General features: G+C 31.6%; 1 protein-coding gene across 1 annotated transcript in view; it reads left to right on the top strand.

The window, feature by feature from the left end:
• Positions 1-21,375, top strand: part of LOC114095859 (A disintegrin and metallopeptidase domain 3-like) — a 59,355-nt gene that overhangs the window by 23,880 nt on the left and 14,100 nt on the right. The window contains exons 5-11 of the mRNA XM_027939278.2: positions 1,052-1,229; positions 5,771-5,833; positions 8,925-8,996; positions 9,233-9,399; positions 10,451-10,532; positions 14,767-14,903; positions 17,776-17,965. Of these exons, the coding sequence (XP_027795079.2) occupies positions 1,052-1,229; positions 5,771-5,833; positions 8,925-8,996; positions 9,233-9,399; positions 10,451-10,532; positions 14,767-14,903; positions 17,776-17,965 (889 nt within the window). The remainder of the gene's footprint in view (positions 1-1,051; positions 1,230-5,770; positions 5,834-8,924; positions 8,997-9,232; positions 9,400-10,450; positions 10,533-14,766; positions 14,904-17,775; positions 17,966-21,375) is intronic.

The following is a 21,375-nucleotide window of genomic DNA, read 5'->3' as shown; positions in this document are numbered from 1 at the left end:
TAGAACCACAACTCACTTTAAATGCTACAACAGAGGGAAGATCTGTATAAAACTGGTTTTGAAACTTAATTCAAGTGGGAGCTATTCTTGATATAAGATTACAGAGAAATGCAAATTAAAACCACTCTAAGATACCATCTCACTCCAATAAGAATGGCAGCCATTATGAAGTCAAACAACAATAAGTGCTGGCGAGGATGTGGGGAAAAAAGTACACTCATACATTGCTGGTGGGACTGCAAATTGGTGCAGCCAATTTAGAAAGCAGTATGGAGATTCCTTGGAAAGCTGGGAATGGAACCACCACTTGACCCAGCTATTCCCCTTCTCGGACTATACCCAAAAGACCTAAAAAGAGCATACTACAGGGACACAACCACATCAATGTTTATAGTAGCACAATTCACAATAGCTAGAATATGGAACCAACCTAGATGCCCTTCAATAGATGAATGGATTAAAAAAATGTGGCATTTATACACAATGGAATATTACTCAGCACTATAAAATAACAAGATTATGGCATTTGCAGGCAAATGGATGGCATTAGAGCAGATTATGCTAAGTGAAGTTAGCCAATCCCTAAAAAACAAATGCCGAATGTCTTCTCTGATATAAGGGGGGTGACTCAAAATGGGATAGGGAGGAAGAGCATGAGAAGAAGACTACCACTAAATAGGGAAGAGAGGTGGGAGGGAAAAAGAGGGAGAAGGGGAGTTGCACGGAAGATGGAAGGAGAACCTCATTGTTATACAGAATACATATATGATGTTGTAATGAGAAAAAGAAAAAAAGTGTGTCACATTAGATTGGATAGAGAGAAAGGATGGGAGAGGAGGGGAGGAGTAGAAGGGATAGGAAGGTCAGCAGAATAGAATAGACAATATGATTGTATGTACATTCCATGTATGTATCTGCTGTCATGTATGACTAAAAAATAAAAATAAGTTGTATGGTAAAAAAATGTTTCTTAAGATATCAATGTATATTTTTCGATGGGAAATTTGAACTAATTAAACTTTCATTTCTTTTACTGTATTTGAAAATTTAGGGGATTCTTGCTGTTAGAGAATGTCAGTTATGGAATTGAACCTTTGGAATCTTCAGCTGTATTTGAACATATGATTTACCAAATAAATAATGATCAAATTGAATATCCCCCCTTAACAGAAGGTTACTCTAGGCCCCACTATATAGGTCAGCCTTACAGGATTCTTGTGAAAACAGGCGTGAGTAACCCTTGTTATTATTATCTTTGTATATGTTATGTTTGTTAAAGTTGTTCACTTTGAAATTTTGAGATTTGATACATTACAATATTAAAAACTTTTATTTTGGGGTCTTTTTCATAAAATGTTTTTGTTTATTCAGATAGTTCTTAGAAAATACAACAGATAAAAACCTCAATGGCATGATTTTTATGCACAAACATATAAGGTTTCTTTTTACTGCATATGTACACTAATAGTATAATGATTTCAAAAGGTATATGTTATTACTCTGGAACCATTATCTTTGTCAATTCAAAGTCTTTGTTTAAAAGTAGGATGGAGACAAGATAATTACTAACAATTGTCTCAAACCTCAATATCAAAAGAGAGCACTGTTAGAATTTGGGGACATTTGTTCTGATTGTTTTCATTTTCTCAATTATGAATGTAGATTTTTGAGTGTATAGACTTTTAAAATAATATAATATTCTAAATTTCTTTGAAATTTTCATCTTGCTAGATGATAATACTTTACTTTATTGAATTGTTCCATTTATTATTTTAAAAATTAATATGGCTTAACTTATCTATCAATATAGTAAAGAAAAAATTAAATGGAAATATACCAAAGCATCATTTTTAGAGCTAAATTATGTTGCTTCATGCCCTGTTATCATTTTGATGAAAATTGTTTTTCTTTTTCTGACATAATTATATATGTTGAAATTTAAATTTATTCATTTTATAACACTGTATTATTTATTTTTAATACTTTTAAAACTTTTTTAAATTTATTTTTTAGGTGTAGATGGACACAACACAATGCCTTTATTTTTATGTGGTGCTGAGGATCGAACCTGGGTCCTGGCCATGCTAGGCGAGCGCTCTACCGCTGAGCCACAATCCCAGCCCAACACTGTATTATTTTGAAGTCTTATTTTTCTGTTTAAACAATAATTGACTTTTAAAATGTACAAAGTTTTTGAACAATCAAACTTCTTATAGATAATTACATTTAACAATATTATAACAATAACATATTTAAAAAATATTTTTGATGTACATCCTAACTTCTCTCTTTAGAATGATTTTATAACTTACATGTGGTTATCAGTGGAAAATAAATTATTTTCTTTCCACACATTGTCATCAACACTGCTTCACATTAAAGGAAATTCAAACAAAATAACAATAAATGAAGCTTGAATTTAATATATGACATAGTCCATCTCTTTGTTTCCTTACTTTGCTTTTATTTATTTTGGCAAAGGTATTAATAAAAGGACAGGTCAAGAAAATTGACCTTTGAGAAACCCACATACATTAGAATTAGCATAATTTTTAGTGAAACTGAAAAATGACGCCCAACTTCACGTTGGCCCTTTGGAAACACTCTTTGTGATGTGACATAAAATTGTACACAGTTGAAGGAAATATTCACCACTGAAACTGAGCCTTACACAGAAAGTAAATTGAAAAACTTTGAAGGATTCTATGAACACTTCTTCAGCAAGAGAAAAACATGAGAATTGATGTGTTAGGAAAGACAATTTAGAAACTGTTTGCAACCATCCTCCTCCAGTGAACCAGTAATAGAGAGGGACTGGAAGAGTCACGGATAACTTTCACCTCCATCTGCCTGAGTTTGAATTGCAAATCTGACATCACAAGAATGTGGAAAAATCACATAATTATGTAAAAAGTGTTTATATTTTATCATTTATTAAAAATATAATAACAAAAATTAATAATATTAACTAGTAATATGCAAGTCTTACAATGTTTAAACAAGTTTAACTGTGGAAATTATTTAGCATAGTATGTGGAGAATAAAAGCAAACAATGAATGTTAATACTATAACTATTACTATTTTCTTACCACATTTTTTGATGTAGTGGAGCCACATAATCAAGCAGTTATGAAAAGTTTGGTTAAGCAGTTATGAAAACTTATGAAAAGTTTCAAAGACAAAATGCAGCAATGAATTAAAACAGAAACAAATAGTTCCAAATTTCAGAAACTATTAAGAAGTCCCTGCATAGACGTCATTACAGGAGTAGAGATAACTGGGTATTGGTACATATTTGTGAATTTCATATCTTTCATGGGGAATCTCAATCATTGCTTTTCATTATCAATTTGATAGATTTAAATTTTAAATTTATATATATATATAAATTTAAATCTATATGTGCAAAACTGCTTTATAGGCACAAATAAGTGAATATCTACAAGATAAGATTTTTTTAAAAGAATGGAAAATAACATAAAATCTATTTAGACATGTTCTTACATATGTGAAAGGACATCAATAAACATGGAGTGTAAATTTCTTTCTTATAAATACAGTTGAAAACAGAACCAGCAGTCAAACGAAATATGATAAAGAGCTTTAAAACCTGAACACATCTGTTTATCCCTTCTCCTGCCTTAAATCCCAATAAAAAGGTATCAACATGCAGAGACAAGCAGTATAGGAGAAGAGTAACAGCAGTAGAACTTGAATAGAAGAGAGAGAACAGCTGATTTAGCCTCTCCCAAACTGATCTTATCCTAGAAATGAAGACAAGCTAGCAAATTCTAAACTAGAGGACAGTTATTTATATTGCAGAAACATACAACAAATTTCTGGGATTGTCTATTTAAATTCATTAGTTAGTGGATATGAAGGTATCTTCAGAGGGAATTTGGGCGAAAATTTAGAAAAGCCATCTTCTCCTAAGCAACTGCATTTTATAGACAGATGGAAAGCAAACCTGTGGGAGTGTTTGAGGTCATGATGCCAGACACAGATGTTCTGCTGTCTCTCACAATTAAGAGGAAAAAAAAAACACTGAACCTACCATGGTTAAATTAAATGTGTGGCACATGGGGTAATGGGAACCAGGCTTTGATATTCTTCTAAGGAGTTATATTGGAAAATGATTCTAAGTAAGTAAAGAAAATACCTAGCCATATTGACAGCAGAGCTGTTTTTCTAAATCAAAGACAAAATAAAAAATAAATTACTCTCTGTGAGGACTCCATCCCAAAAAACACTACAAAATCACAGAAGTTAGAATAAGCTATTACTGTTAGATTCTTAATATGGAAGAGACTCCAGTCACAGAATGATAACAGTGTAATATGGAAGACAGAAACATGACAAAAATATAGTTAAATTTTGAAGTAACAAAGAGTATAGAGGATGAGGACAAAAAATTACTATTAGTATCCTTTGAGAGATGTGAGAAAGTATTGATCCACCAAATCACAATCAGGAATTATTAAAAATAAAATTTAGCAGATTCACAAAAGTTATTGGAAACTTAATAAATGAAATAGAAGCAAAGATCATTGGTTAATGGATTTTTCACAATGTTGCTAAGGATTTTCAAAGGCTAATCAATTCTTAAGAAATGGTGAGAAGAGAGTATTGGATGTCCATACAGAATGACATGAGTTCTGAACTTTATACAAAAATTGAATTCACTGTAGACTTAATGGCCAAAGCTAAATGAAATTTTTAGTAGGAAATTCAGTAGAAACCAAGTTAATGAACTGCAAATGTGTGAAAAGAGATATTCAACACTATCAAGCACCTGAGAAATTCACATCAAACCTCAAAGAGATATTAATACAGAACAGCAGGATTGGATAAAATGAGGAAGATAAAGTACCAAACCTAGAGAAGGATGTAGAAAAATTGGGACTATATAAATTCTTAGTGAGAAAGCATAATGATCAACTTACTTTGGAAAGTCACTTGTCTCTTTCATACAACTTTACATACCCACAATTACTGTATAAGTAATCCAAGTAACCGTCATCAGTCTTGTGTCTAAATGAATTGTGATATACCTTTAAAATGACAACAAATCTGTTGAACTACTAATAATGCCAAGGATGAAAGGAACGCTGACTGTCACAAGCCTGATTAAAAAGATTACATACCAAATGAGGCCACTTACATAAATTCTGGAATAGATTATTCTAACCTGTGGTGTGAGAAAGTTTATTTACATGGAAGAACATGATGGAAAGATTCTTTCTCTTAATTATGGCAATGGTTATGTGAGTGGATAACATTAGTTATATATCATAACCGTATCCATAAATGGATGTATTTTATTGATTGAAAACCTTAATAAAGTTAATAAAGTCAAAGTACAAAGAACAAGAAAATACAGATCATGTTTAGACAAGTGCTGATGGAAATTTATTTTGAAGATGGTGATGTGGGAGTGTTCTGCAAGGCACATGGGAATGCTTTGAGAGGAAGAAAACATAGATTGCCATCTCATTTCAGTGATTTTTTTTTTTGAAGATTCTAAATGGCAAGAATATAAAGTGGAATGCTGTTGACTTATATCTAAGATCTTTATTTGGATTCTTACCTTTTAAATGATCATCCATACTCTTAATTTCATATAACACATCTATATCCATGTATCTAATGTGTTTTGTATCTAATGTGTTTCTGTGAATGTACAGAATACACATATATACATGTTTATAGCATATGCTAATTACATGTAAGAATTTTTAAAATGTTTTATTTCACTCTTCTATTTCACAGAAAACTTCAGAGATAACATTGAAAACAACACTGAAAATACAAATCATAATAGATAAAGCAATGGTAGGTATTATTGATATATTTTATTAGATTTTGCTTTGTATTGGAATTCAGGGGAATATGAATAAGAAACTTTTGATTTTTTACAATAGGAATATATTTTATTCTGTTCAAAATATGTGCTTGCTTCAGCACATATTTTAGGGCATAAAGAAACATTGTACATTGCCTTTACACTGACATAAAGAGACCAGGTTTTATGTGTTGTCCTTCAAATCAGTATAGAATTATAGAAATAATGTAGCACTTTGTATGGAAGGGTTCTACTATACTATAGCCTACTGAGTTATAATTAGCTGTGGATTCTTCTAGGTGCACTCCAATATTTAATGAAATTCTTTCCTAAATCTCTTTCCATATAAGCTATTTGATTAAATGCTAAATTGGAGAAACTTTTTTAAAATAAAACTTTCTTAAAATATTACTTTGTTTAATAATTGGTTCTTTCTCAGAACTTCTATTTTAATTAAGTTTCTAATTGTTGTTTAAAGAAATTAAAAGAAATTTCATGTTTCTACTCTTACTCATAATTTTCAAAGTTTTCATTCCTTCTAATAGGTGTGCATGACTGACATTTCTTTTAGCCTCCTGAATTCTCTCCATTGTTTGTTCTTGTGAAATTATGTTACTTTCATCCTTTTTAAACATTTTATCTGGAAATAATTTCAAGCTTTCAGGAAATTTGTAGGGATATGAACATTATATAGAACACCATTATTCTCTTTGTTCCCATTGTTAATATTTAATGCCATGATCACTAGTGCTCTCTCCACTTGATTTTAAAATGTAAGTTGTAAAGCATATCATGAAGCATAACTCTGAAGTACTTTATTGGGTGCTTACTTTGCGTTTGAAGAGCATTGTGTCATATAATCACAACAGTGTTATTCCTTTCAATTAAAGTAGCATTGCTAAAATGCTTTGTGAAGTCCACTGTAATTTAATGTCATCGAATTAAGATAATACTATCTAAGAATGCTCTGAATTTGGTGTCAACATACCTTATATTCAATCAGAGATATGATAAATTGTGGTATAAAGGTGTATTAAGAATCGTATTGCAAATAATAATAATAATAATAGAGCTCATGTATAATAGCATAATTTGGAGTGAACATACTTTATATACAGAGTTACGAAAAATGGTGTTGTGAATGGATAATTATGATTGTAATGCATTCCACTACTGTCATGTATGTAAGAAATTAAAAAAAAGTTAAAAAAAAATAAACAAGTAAAAAAAAAAGTACTTTTTATGTCTTACTATAGGTCAGTTTATATAAGACAGTTATCTATAGCCTTTCATTGTTAACATAAGTTTGTACATAAATACATAAAAAACATACCATATATATTAATAATATTAATATATTATTAATAATTATATGTTATCAATATTACATGTAATACCAATATGTAATAGCCAGTGTTTGCATGAATGTTTCAAGTCTTACATAATTTTACTGTTAATTTATCTGCTCTATCAGTATTAAGAGAATCATATAAAAATATCTCATGACACATGTCAATTTCTATTTTTAATTCAGTTAAATATTCTTTTATGTATTTTGTGGTAATATTAGTTACAATCAAGTTTAGAATGTTTCCATCTCCCCGAGCTGAATATTTTATCAATAGGTTGTAATAATAATATGCATTTTTCTCCTTTATCTTTATCTTTATATTTATTAACATAATAATATAGTTTTCACATAACATGTGCTTTGTGCCTAGTATTTTCCTGGTACTAGAAGATATATTTTTACCTTTGACTCTTCATATTCCCAAAGTTCTCTTATATTTTAGAGTTCTTTATTTAAACTCCCATATATTCCATTTTTATTTTCTTTGCAATGGAGTGTGTTCTCTGTTACTTTTTGATTATTTATATATTTGAATTCATTTGCACAATCATACTCCATTTTGATTTTCATATGAGGCACGTTCACTCAAACCTCACATTCTTTCTTACGTACATGTATAATATAGTTCATTGTGGAAGGTTACCGGCTAAGACAGGAACACAGTGTGAAAAACATTTCTAGAGTTCTTTAAAGAAGGATGCCATTTCTTTTGTCTGTATTGTAAATGTACTTGTTTTAGTTATTTTTCATCACTGTGACCAAAATCCTCAGGAAAAATAATATAGAATTGGAAAAGTGTATTGGGGGCTGACAGTTTCAGAGGTCTCAGTCCATAGATGGACAACTCCACAGATTTTGGCCCAAGATAAGGCAGAACTTTGTGGTGGAAGGGCATGGCTGAGGAGTGCTGCTCCATTCACAGTGGCCAGGAAGCATAGAGAGAAAGGGGAAGGGACTGCGGGGAAGATGCACCCTTCCAGGGCACAGCCCTGGTGACCCATGGCCAACACTAGCACCCAGATAGTCGACTCATAAAGTATGAATTTGTAAGATTACAGCTCTCACAATTTAATCATGTACCTCTGAATATTCCTGTAGAAACACAGGAGCTTTGCAGCGGGGGGGGGGGGGGGGGGTGCACCTTGAATCCAAACCATAGCAGTACTCTGTGTACTACATTTTATTTTTGTTAGGAGACTTCAATCTTGTTGGGAATCACTGAGAACTCTAAGCTGCCTATTTTTAAATATGTTTCCATCAAACATTTAGAAATGTGTGTATGTACACAATTAGAAATAACATTTTCAGAGATAACATTATGATTTTTGTTACCTTAAAAGAAGATATGTTCTTGAAATTGTTCACTATGGCTTTGTGTTTAGAAAGTACATTGTTTATCCAGGATATATGTTCAATTTGTTTAATCAGAATGAAGACAAATGATGGCAGTATATGATGGCAAATTAGATTTAGTTGTTTACTAAGTTTCAGATTTGATTCCTTTTTTTAAATCTTTATTGGCTATGCATTCTTGGAACCTTAATACTCCAATCCTTAATATGTGTATCTGCAATGAGAAGATTATCACAGCTATCTTAATTTAATATTCTGAATTGTTCTTCAAAGTCTCTAGGCTTATGTCTAATGCACAGTAAGCTTTTGACAAAACTTAATTCTACTTCATTATTTTAACTTTATATTAATAATTAAGAAACAAAACTGTTTTTCAGTTTGAATATATGGACTCTGACATAGATGTGGCAGCTGAGAAAGTGATCCATATCATTGGTCTCATCAATACGGTAAGTACTTGTCCTTCACATTTAACTAAGAAAAAATTCATATTAATGCATTAGCATTGCTTTTTTTTAAGTGTACTCATGCCAACTTAGTTTCACTCAGGAGTGGATTTGTCTCACAAAACAGTAAATTGAATATATTTGCACTGTGTATCAAAATGGATCCATTCTCTCACGGGACATTTAGTGTATTTCTCTATGGTTAACCCAAATTGCACACCTGTATCTTCTCTTTACAGATGTTTTCCCAGCTTAAAATGACTGTTATGCTATCTTCTTTAGAGATCTGGTCAGATCAAAATAAGATTTCAACTAATGGGAGTGCTGATGAAGTATTACAAAGATTTTTGTCATGGAAACAAACATATTTGTCTTCAAGGTCCAATAATATGGCATACTTATTAATGTAAGTACTTCATTCATATTGATAGAGGGTTTTTCAATATTTTGATGAGTTGACTATCAAAAAAGTTTTATGCATAATGTTAAAACATTTTAAAATTTGGGATAGTACTGTGTTGGCAAAATTAGAACATGAAAATCTAATAACCATGTAAGACACAAATCTTATTAAGTTGTTGTTCCCATACTGGATCAGTAATTTATGGGAATTGAAGCTGGAACTTGGAAAGCCTTAGGATAAACATGAGACCTCAACGACTGTAAAGATCCTCTAACAGGTAGTCCAAACTATCATTTTAACATAAAGTGTAAATTAGTTCATAGAGTATAATAGTTGCTTATAATGCTGGTGATAGTACCAAATATTTAAACAGTAAATAACTGAAATGGCCCTCTCCACTTTCCCTATGGTACAAGTAATTCTATACTGACCTAAGCTGTACCTATTTATCTGTGTCTTCCAAGAGTTTTTATGAAAACTTTTGTCTTATTTGAATATTATGAATGTAAAAATAAGAGTAAAGTTTTTAAAATGCTGAATAAATTATGAATCTTCTGATGCCTCCTGTAACTCTGAGGTCACATCTGGAGATACAGAAGTAGCATTAATAGACTAAAGTGTGAAGACACTTTGTACAAGCTATGTTCATTTTTCTGGGTACATCTCTTAGTTCTCTCTCCTCCTCACCTCCTCTAGTCCAATACTTTATTCATACTTTTAGGGTTTGTTTACTATGTGAAAATCACAATTCTTTATTTCAGATTTTAGAACACACCCAGTGTTGATAACAGTGAACTTTATTGTCATGGAAGGATTAGGTACTGCTAGGTTTTGTGCTGTGTACCAGATGATGTTAAACAGCTTTTCGAACTTAACTTCATATGAATGTGGGAGGAAACCCTCAGTAAATTATTGACAGTGTAAAATATAACATGTATATTATGATATTTATGTTTTAAAGAAAGCATAGCTTTAGTGAGGAATGCAGTTTGTCAAATGTCATTAGAAATATTTTGAAATGCATGGATTCATGAGCAAAACCTTTTTCACTTAGTTATAAGGACCATCCTAATTTTGTGGGAGCAACGTACCATGGAATGGCTTGTGATCCAAAGTTTTCTGCTGGAATCCTTCTGGTATGCATTTTGTTCTCATCTTTTCAGTAATAATATCAGGCTTAGAAAGTTCGTGCCCACTTCAATAAAAAAAAAGTATATGTAATCTACATTTACTCACATGTCTTTACGAGATTATATTTTTAGCCTTTGAAACTCAAATATTGTAATCATTGAAGTGTTTGCTACTGTGGTGAAAACTCATACAATTTGCAATTTTAACCATTTTGAGTGTACAGTTCAGGAGTGTTAAACATATTTACATTGTTGTCAAATCTCCAGAATTTCATCTTGCAAAACTGAAGGTCTGTATCAAATAAAAACTCCTCTTTTGTACCTGATAACAATCAATGAACCCAAGCACTAATTATAATGCTCTAATAAAAAAAGAAGGGGGACAATCTCATGAAAATAGAAGTGATATTAGTAAAGAAGAAGTAGTGGATCAAGGGGGAAGGAGAAAGGGAAGAAAAGAGGAAGAACTGATAAAAATCAGCCAAATTATGCTACATACATGTATGTATATACCACAATGAATCCCACTTTTATTTGTAATAACAATGTATCAATGAATAAAAGTATTTTATTATTTTTGATTCTTTCATAACTGGAATTATCAATTTCTTTTTGAATTATCATTAGTATATAGAAACATCATATTTTTATGTCCTGAATTTTTGCTCAGTTTGTTTACTAAACAGTTTCTTTCTTGTGGACTCTTTAGACTTTCTAACTTGTAAAATCATGTAGACCACAAATAGAGACCATGTACTCTAGGAATAAATCCCGGTTCATCACATTGCATTCTCCTTTTCTAGATTCCATCAAATTCTGTTTGCTGGTCTTTTGTTGGTGGTATTTTCATCAATATTTCAAGCAAATCTTGTTTATTTGAAATTCCTCCTGTTGCATTTTTATTCCTTGGTTAGTTTATGTCTGTTTTAAACTTTTACTTTCTCTTCTCTTTTTTCTGAGTTTCTTGAGGTATTAAGTTGGATTGTTTATTTTAGATCTCCTTTCTTTTTAGTGTATGCACTTCTGGCTATAAGCTATTTCTAAAGACTGTAAAAGTATCTTGAATTTTTCTTTTCATCTTCCTTTGTCTTAAGGTATATTCTAATTTCCTTTGAGTGTTCTTCTTTGACTTATTTGTTAAAAGCCGGTTTTAAAATTCCTACATGTTTATCAGTAATCAAGGTTTCCTTCTCTCCTTGATTTCTAGTTAGCTTCAGTTGAAATTAGAAAAGATACTCTGCATGACTTTATATTTAAAAAAATGTTTTTTAGCGGTCTATTCAGGAGAATGTTCTAAATATACTTGAGAATATTATGTATCTTAGTTGGCTGGGTAGAGTATTCTGTATACTGGTATACCAACTGGTATATCTTATTGTTCAATTTATATATTTAAGTATCAACTGCCTGGTTGTTCTGTCCCTTATCAAAAGTCAAGTACTGAAGTTTCCTATTCTTATTGTGTTGCTGTGAAGTTCTCCTTTCAATATTTTTCAGATATTCCTAATACTTTTAGGTATTCTGATATTTGGTGAATTTGCACTTTAATGTGAATGTAATACCCTTCTTTTTCTCTTGTAACAGTTTTGAACCATTTCTGTTATAACTACCCTTCTCTTACTTTGGTTATTATCTGCTGAAATAATTACTTTCTTTCCTTTCTTTTTCAGCCAATTTGTATTCTTAGATTTTCAAGTGATTCTTTCCAAGGCAGTGTATAGTTAGATCCTTCTTTTTTAAACCACTTCAATCATGTCTGTCTTGATTTGGGATTATAGTCCACTTAACATTTATAATAATTACTGATAAGGAAGAACTTATTGTTGATATTTTGTTTTCTCTGTTGATTATTTTATGTATATGTTACATATACACTGAATATCTTCTAGATGTTGTCCCTCCTTTCTCTCTCATTAACTTCTTTGTGTTTTATTGATATTTTATGATATGCTTTGATTCTCTGATATTTTCCTTGTGTATATATTTTATAGAATTTATTTTGATTACCATTGAAATTTCAGAAACTATCTTAACAATTTTAGTCTATTATAAGCTAATAAAACTTAATGTCAAATTACAATACACAAATTTTACTCTTTATAGATTTGTAGTCCACTTAATGTTATTTATGTCTCAAAATAGACATTTTTGTATTGAATACTCACTACATACAACTCCATTTTTTTTCTTAATTTTTGTTCTTTGAATTGTATGTAATCTATAAAAATAAGTTCAGGCATTGCAATCCCAGTGACTTGGGAGGCTGAGGTAAGATAATTGCAAGTTCAAGTCCAGCCTAAGCAACTTAGTGAGAGCCTGTCTGAAAATAAAAATAAAAGAATCTTGGGTATATGTCTCAGTGGTAAAGCATCTTTGGTTCAATCCCTGGTACCAAAAAAAAAGTGAATTCACACACCAAAATTATGATAATTTTTCTTTGTGTTTATCTTTCTGAGACAACTCAATAATTTTCACAAGTCTTGATTTTTTCTTGATTTTTGCACTTTCTTTTTAACCTGAAGAAATCCTTTAGAATTCTTGTAGATTAGGTTTATTGACAATGTACTTTTGTGACAACGTACTTTTGTATTTCTGAAAAAAATATTTTTCATCATTTACATATGACACTTTTGTTTTCACAAATATATTTTTGGTTGAGTTTCTTTCATTTAGTACTTTTACTGTATCTCTCAACCCCTACTGGCCTACAAGTCTTCTCCAGCAAAATTCACCAATAACATTATGAGAGTCACTATTGTATTGATGCATTCAAGATTTGTCCATGGCTTTGGACTTATGACCATTTGATTATACTATACCTCCTTGAGGTTCTCATGAAATTAGTCCTACTTGGATTTATTAACTTTCTTGATTCCAGTTTTATTAGTTACCAAATTTTCTGTCCGTTATTCCCTCATACCTGCTCTTTGTCTCTTTTTTATTAACTTTCTTGATTCCAGTTTTCTTAGTTAACAAATTTTTTGTCCATTATTCCCTCATACCTGCTCTTTGTCTCTTTCTATCTTCTCCTTGTAAGACATATATTCCTCTGCTTGATAGTAAGTCATAGGACTAGGAACTTTTAGATTTATTTCACTGTTTTCTTTTTTTCATTTTGTGCTTCTGGCATGATGATTTCATTTTCACTCATTCTTATGTCTAATCAATTGTGCTTTTGAACTGCTCTAGTAAATATTTCAGTTCATTTGTTGTAATGTTTGACTCTACAATTGTCTGTTGATTTTTCTTTTTTTTAGTTTCTATAGCCTTGTCTATCTATCTATATATCTATATCTATATCTATATCTATATCTATATCTATATATATATATATATATATATATATAGAGAGAGAGAGAGAGAGAGAGAGAGAGAGAGAGAGAGAGAAAAAATTTTTACAGATATTAATGCTGGTTCCTCAGTAAAAAGACAATTAGCTTAATTACTCATTTTAATAGGCTAAGTAAGAAAGCAAATCAAACAAATCAAAATCCAACAGTTAATTTCATGCTTATGTTGAGAAAATAATGCTTTACTCCTAAGATCAGGAACAAGGCAATAAAGTAGCCCACCACTCCTACTCAACATCATATTGGAATCCTTCTGGATTATTATTCATGGTTTAAGAAAATGAGTCATTAAACCATGAAAGACATAAATTAATTTTAACAGTACTTTAAAAAGGAGCAAAAAATTAATGGGCTATATATATTTATAATATTTATAAAACCTCTATAACATAGTATAATAGAAAAAAAACATTGAGACAGTAAAAAGATCACTCATTGCTAGGGCTTTAAAGGAATACCATTTGAAAAATATTATGTTCTTCTGCTTTTAGAAAAAAAATAATATAAATATTTTCTCAAACTATTTCTAAAATCATATTTGATTATCCATTTAACTCTTCATAATCTGAAGTTTTTCCAATGTTGTTTTCATAAATACAGTACTTAAATCATTCTTAACAAAATGTTTTTTGATGTTTTAAATCTTATATTATTATGATGTTCATCTTATTTTAGTATATTTTTCTGCCATTTGGGCTAAAATATTTTTACACCAAAAGAATATCAAAATTTACCAAAGTCTTTCATGTTCTATATTACTAAGAAAGTAGCTTTAGTAGAGTAGTTTCTCAAATTTGATTTTACATTCATGGCAATGGCACAAAAAGTTGACAAATCTAAGTGGTAGAGAAAAACTGAAGCGATTATTTCTGCTCTTGTTGTCTATTTAGCACCCCAGGACAATATCCTTAGAGGCATTTTCAGTTGTTCTGGCACAGCTAATTGGAATTAACCTGGGATTAGCTTATGATGACCTCTACAATTGTTACTGTCCAGAAAGTACATGCATAATGAATCCTGGAGCAATGTAAGATGTTTTTGATATCAAATTTATATCAACTTTTGGGAAGTAATTGTAGTATTCCTCAATATGTAATTTCTCACAATACAATGAATAAGAATGTTTTTATTAAATATATACATGCTTATTTAAAATATATGAAAGAGAGTGAGTACAGGACTTTATAGAAAATGTGATAAATAGTTCCTTATTCAATGACTGTATAGAGATGAAGTAGATATTAATGAGGTCATTCTGGGTTTTGTAATTATTGATATACTTTTCAAAGTGAGCAAATATAATAATACTTTAACATTCACAAGCTTGACTGTAAACAGAACTAGAATAACGATGCTTGGTGAGGTGTTGGAACAGGTTAAACAGAAATAAAGAAAGCAGAAATGGTTGGGAATATAATGAAGGGTGTTTTAGGCAGAGGGAAAAGAAAGTGATATAGGAAGCCAAAGAATCATGAGTCAAGGAATGAAGCCCAGGAAATTAGATAGGAAATGTAGGAAAGCAGTTGACAATGGAATCATGAAGAAAGAGAGAGATGGGCTTTTATAATAAATATAACAAAACACAATTTAATCAATTTATTCTGTATAGATAATAAAAATTATCCTGTAAAATATATCAGAGGGAGCGAAAATAAGGTAGCATGTGGGAGATGATGATTCTTATAACAATCCACAGAAATGTACCAAGATTGAGTGGAAGGGAGATTTTAAGAATTATTCATAAGTGCTGAATACTATAATTATTAATAAATATTGAGCAAAGGGCAATGCTTTAAGAAAGAAGAAAATGGGGAGAATTTTTAGGGCTGTTTCTGTTTGTTAATTCTGAGTTATTCTGAATCACCCATTGAAATTGTCTAACACAAGGTTTTATAGGTCTGGATATTGGAGGATAGGAGTTCTAAAGTACAAATCATCGGTAGATGGAAGAGAATTAAAATCATGAACTCATAATTTTGAAAGAAGTTGTAGAGTGAAATGAGGTATCATAAGATAAAGTTTTCAGTCATTCTCATGTATACAGGTACCTGAGGGAAAAGCAATAACATGAGATGGTTGAAAACATTTTAGGACAAGAACCCAAATAGGATGGAGTGTTACACAGGGAGGAATGTGTTCTTGAACCCCAATGCTAAAAGTATCAACTAGGCCTGTTAGTCACCCAAAGGCCTTCTTTAAAATAGAAAATTAGGACAAATACAAAAGCAAGTACTACAAGATTCCCTCACTGGAATGCAACAAAACTACTATGTAGGACTAACCCATTGGTAAAATAATATCTGCATGAAGTAAGTAGCTGTGTGGGAGAGAGTAGAAGGAACATAGCGGGCCCTCTAAAATCTTACAGATCTGGAAACTCAGAATTGTTGGCTAATCCACATCCCAAAACGTTATTGCCCCTGCTGGCATCGAAATGAAATATCACTATGTTCATGGCCACACAGGGACAAAATGAGTTGTGAACATTTCTTAATATGCAGGCATGTTCTAAGTATCGAATAATAATACAAGTATGTATCACCCATTCATGGTTTTAAAATGCTCTTCTCTACCAAAAGGAGAATATCAGAGAAATGGTTGATTTCAAGGCTAAGGCAGAGAAAATAAAAATAAACTTGTGATATGCTGCATCTGAAAATAAGGACAGACCCAAATATTTGTGGAAATGCATTCTGTAATAAAATCAACAGATCAAAATGACTTTTATCACTAGTAGAGCTAATTGAAACCGTGTGCCACTGTTTATTTGACAATGAAACAGACACTGCAACTCTCACATAGTAATGTGGCCAAGATGAATAATTTAAATCTACTCACAAGGATATATTTCATAAACCTAAATTGCTAGACATTGGTTAAAATAATTAACCTTTAATTATAAACCTTTCCAACGTCACAAATACTAACAAAGCATATGCAACTAAACTAAGAAAATGTGAGTGCTAAACACAGTGCTTCCTTGTAAACTGGGTCCTAATGTTATTGATATGTGGAGATATTTGAGTGGATGCACAGGATTAGGTATTAATAATTATCTTTATTTCCTGATTTTGAAGGTCCTGGTGTTGTTACAAAGAATTCAATTGTATGAAAGAATTATATATTAAAGTTCTTAGAATTATCAGGACTCAGTGCTGGTATCTATTAATGTTTCAGCAAGCAAAATCTGTTTTGGACTACATTTGCATCATTGCTATTTGCATCATTGCTCAATGTTTGAGCTTGCCATAAAAATTAAACAAAAAGATCACTAAACAGTACATGTAAATACATAGAAATACTGTTGCTGGGCTTGGTGACCTGGGCCTATAGTCTCAGCACTTTGAAAACTGAGACAGGAGAATCCCTTGAGGCCAGGAGTTGGAGACCAATCTGGGTAGCATAGTGAGACCCTGTTTTTCTCCAAAAATGAATAGAGGGATTGTACATTACATATTCCTCAGTGTTGAAAAACTATGTTTAATACTGTTACTATAAAACAACTAGCCATGATTTTTCTATAACTTGACAAATCATCCTTTAATCCTCTTAAAATTTCAGCCTAAGTTCCTGGGTTTGTTCCATATTCTTAATGGCCATTTGAAATTCTTGTAATAGAAATGATGCTGAAAACATAGAATATATACTCTTAATAGAATTTACGTGCAAATCATTTTGAGTGTTTTGTCACTTTAACTTCCTCTATTTTCTGTATGTCTATTATAAAGAATTACAAAGGAAGTAAAATTATTGCTTTTGTTTATGACCTGTGTTAAGAAATAAAGATGATCTCCTCTCCTTTGGCTCTTTACCAGAACTCATAACACTTTTTTGAAGAATGTTACCTTGATATTTATTGACTTTATTCTATTTATCTGAGGAATATAATTTAATTTTAGACAGTCCCAAGGTGTAAAGGTTTTTAGCCGTTGCAGTACAGACGTATTTCAGCAGATAATTTCACAACCTCAATTTGGATGTCTAAGGAAAAAAAAACTTCTTTCACAATTGACTGCCAAACAAAGCCCACCTGCTTGTGGAAATGGAGTTGTGGAAATAGGAGAGGATTGTGATTGCGGCAAGCCAGAGGTCAGTGATAAACTTTCATAACATAGCCTAATATTTGTTCTTGTGTACCTTATGTAGCCTTGTAGATAAAGAAGACTTGCTTCTTTAAGTTATGGTACCATTTTAGTTTTGATAGGGAGATATGTGACATGCAATGACTGACATATTCTGAATTGGATGCATTTGATGAACTTAAAAAAAACTTATCTACAGATCAGCATAGCATGGATAAAACAGATTTTTTTTTTCTATTTTACAACCAATAGTTGCATCAGTTTTCTGTACTGGCATCAGTAATCTAATGTAATCATCACTTAAATCATATCCACATTCCTCCAAATTGACTACATTTATTTTGTTATTCATCTCCTGATCTCCCAATTCCAGTCATTGACTTTGTGAAAATTCTTTATTTTAACTTGGTTTTCCAGAATTCAATTATTTCCATTGGATTATTTGACTTTGCCACCTAATAATGCATTATGTGAATAATATAGGATTACAGACTTCCTGTTTTCAAGTATTTAGTGAGTTTTGTAGATTTTTTTCTGATACTAATTAGGTTTTTAAATTTTTTTTTCTATACGTCTTGAAATTAATTCTTGTTGTACTTAAGCGTCTCAAGTCTACATATCTAGATATGGAAGTTTTGGGTTATCAGGTAGGTGAATAATGACTGGGAAAAGGCAAATTTATTTCAAATGTGGCATGCTAATTTATACTTTCAATGGCTGTTTACACTAGGACCCATACAATTTTTTTAATAGTGAATCAACACTTGCAATTGCCAGACAATTTTATGTTTAAAAAATATTTCAAGGGCTTGGGTTGTGGCTCAGTGGTAAGTGCTTGCCTAGCATGTGTAAGGCACTGAGTTTGACTCTCAGCACTGCATAACTAAAAAAAAATTTTTAAAAAATATTTCAATGTGGTTTAAATAGAACTTTTCTTAGTAATAGTAAAATTGATTATAAACTTACTAGCCATGTAAGTTTTCTTTGCTGTGAAGTGTCTACTTTTTGTACTTTGGTTTAGATGCACTTGATTTCTACACTGCAAACCACTAATCTTTTCTTTATGAGAACTAGTGGATTTTTATTTAAATAATTTAAATGTTCAAGTATTTTTCTTGACTTAAAATTCCATGTGATTCCTTTAAAAAAAATCTTACTTTACTGGAAGAAAAATGTTACACAAATTAAATGTAGCAGAGTTGTAGGCAAAAAATCAACTCACAAATCAGGGAGCCCCCTGAGCTAAGAGAGGCTCAGAAATGTCTACTTAATAATAGGGCCAGGCAGTTTTTACCGACAGAAAACGGATGTAGTGTACAGAAACAGCTTGATTGGTGATAGCTCAGCATTTGTTTTATTTGGACATGGTGTGATTATGCATTTGTCTTATATTTACATGGTCTGATCAGTTGCCAGCCTGTGATTGGCTGAAGCTCCACTGATGCGATTGGCTGACACTCAGCTATTATAAACTCTCAGCTTGAAGTTTCTAAGTAGGGACTCAGCAGTTTAGGCCAAATTTAATTTAAATTAATAATTCCCCCTTTAAAGTCAGCCTTTCAATTGGAAAGATTGATCAAAAGCTGTTGTCATCATAATGGGTTTGTTTGATTTCAGTATGGAATTAACAATTTTGAATATGAAATCAGCTGAATATTTCTTTTGGGACAATTTTTTTTTTCTGTATCCTACCATACAGAGATCATTTGATTGGTAGTGTACAGTTGCCTATGAGCATATTATATCCTTAAGGGGGATGCAAAATAGCAAGAAGATGTTATGTTGACTATCATGAAGATAGCACTAAGAGACTAGATGTTTACTCTTTACCAGGAGCATCCAAAACCAGACCTTTCAAAACAAAATGTTCAAAAAATAAGACAGAAGAGGAACCTTGTTTATGGATTTCTTGCTACTAAGCTTCTGTTATACCAAATATATTTATTCAAATGAAATAGGAGGTATTAGATAATATATACTCCTTCCTGTGGAGCTGACAGTCCAATGCAATCATATCATCTCAAACAAATTTAACAAGAGAAATTAAAGAACTTAGCTCTGCAAATGTACTCTTTGCAATGGAGACAGTTCTACTACTAATTTTGACATGAATCTCTAATCATAGCCTCGTTTAGATTGATATCAATTAAGGTAAGGAGTATTCTACAAAATGATGCTCACTTCTTAGAGATGTGCCTCTACTGGCAAATTCCTATTTATTTTTTAGTCTAGACCAATGTTCATTTCTAGTTGCTTACCAAATAGCAATAATTCTGTTAGAAACTGTAATCAATTTTGACCCCTTATTTACATTTGTTGCTACATGAAGTTGCTAAGGCATAGAGTTGATCATAAAATTCTCTAAAGATGAAACTATATCCTCTAAGAACAAAAGGTTGGTCCCTGTGGGATGCCCTTGTCTTAGGGATTAAGAGTAGGAAAGCACAGGTAATATTTGCTTATGGATCCATTATTGAATCATTGCATAATTAGAAACTACTTAAGTGAAGGGATTAGAGTCATAAATTTTCCTGCAAACCATTGTTCCTTTTGGGTTTCTTACTCAATTTATGACATAATTTAACTGCAAATCCCTCAAACATGTCTTGTCTATTATCATATTAGGCAACCTGACAATTTGTAGTTAATCTAAAAATCTGGCACTGTAGGAAGGGACCTGATTATGGACTTGGAACATCATTGAAATTTGTTACACACATTCTAATATTCAGCTGTTTCTTGTGGAGAGGATCCATTAACAAATCTTACTTATTGCATTATTTTGACATATATAAACTGGAAGGAAATATGGGGAAAAGAGGACAAGGGAAGAGAGAAGTCTGGACCTGTCATCTCTGGAAAGCTTTCCATGTCTAGGATTCTATGTGCTTCTGAAGAGAAACATCCATGGTCAGTTTTACTTTGAGGTCTACAATGAGTGTACAATAGGGGCCCTCTTGAATTGAGTGAGATAGCTACAAGACTGGTGGCTGTGAAATGTTGATGCAGAGAAGAATCGAGTGTGGTCCTTTCCAATGGAGTTCATGGGTAGTTCTTATGTCATTTTGAAAGACCTAATCTCCCAAGTTCTAGATCATGAAGTGTGTGGTTTTCAACAGTTGTTTGGTGACAAAGGGCATCTTTTACCTGGTGAAAATATGCTTAAGGAATGACGCGGTTGAAATCATATCCTTGCAATCAGCAGTCCTGTTAAGAGTAGGAGGAGACACATGAAGTCCTATTATTAGGCACATAAGCCTTCCCTTAACTTTTTTTTTTTTTTTTTACCAGGGAATGAACTCAAGGGCACTCCACCACTGAGCCACCAGTCTTATTTTGCATTTTAAGGTCTCACTGAGTTGCTTAGTACCTCGCTTTTTCCAAGGCTAGCTTTGAACTCACGATCCTCCTACCTAC

This window comes from Marmota flaviventris, chromosome 3 (genome assembly GCF_047511675.1).
Source record: "Marmota flaviventris isolate mMarFla1 chromosome 3, mMarFla1.hap1, whole genome shotgun sequence".
Lineage (NCBI taxonomy): Eukaryota > Metazoa > Chordata > Mammalia > Rodentia > Sciuridae > Marmota > Marmota flaviventris.
The sequence above is the reverse complement of the archived record's forward strand: the minus strand, read 5'-3'. Positions and strand labels throughout refer to the sequence as shown.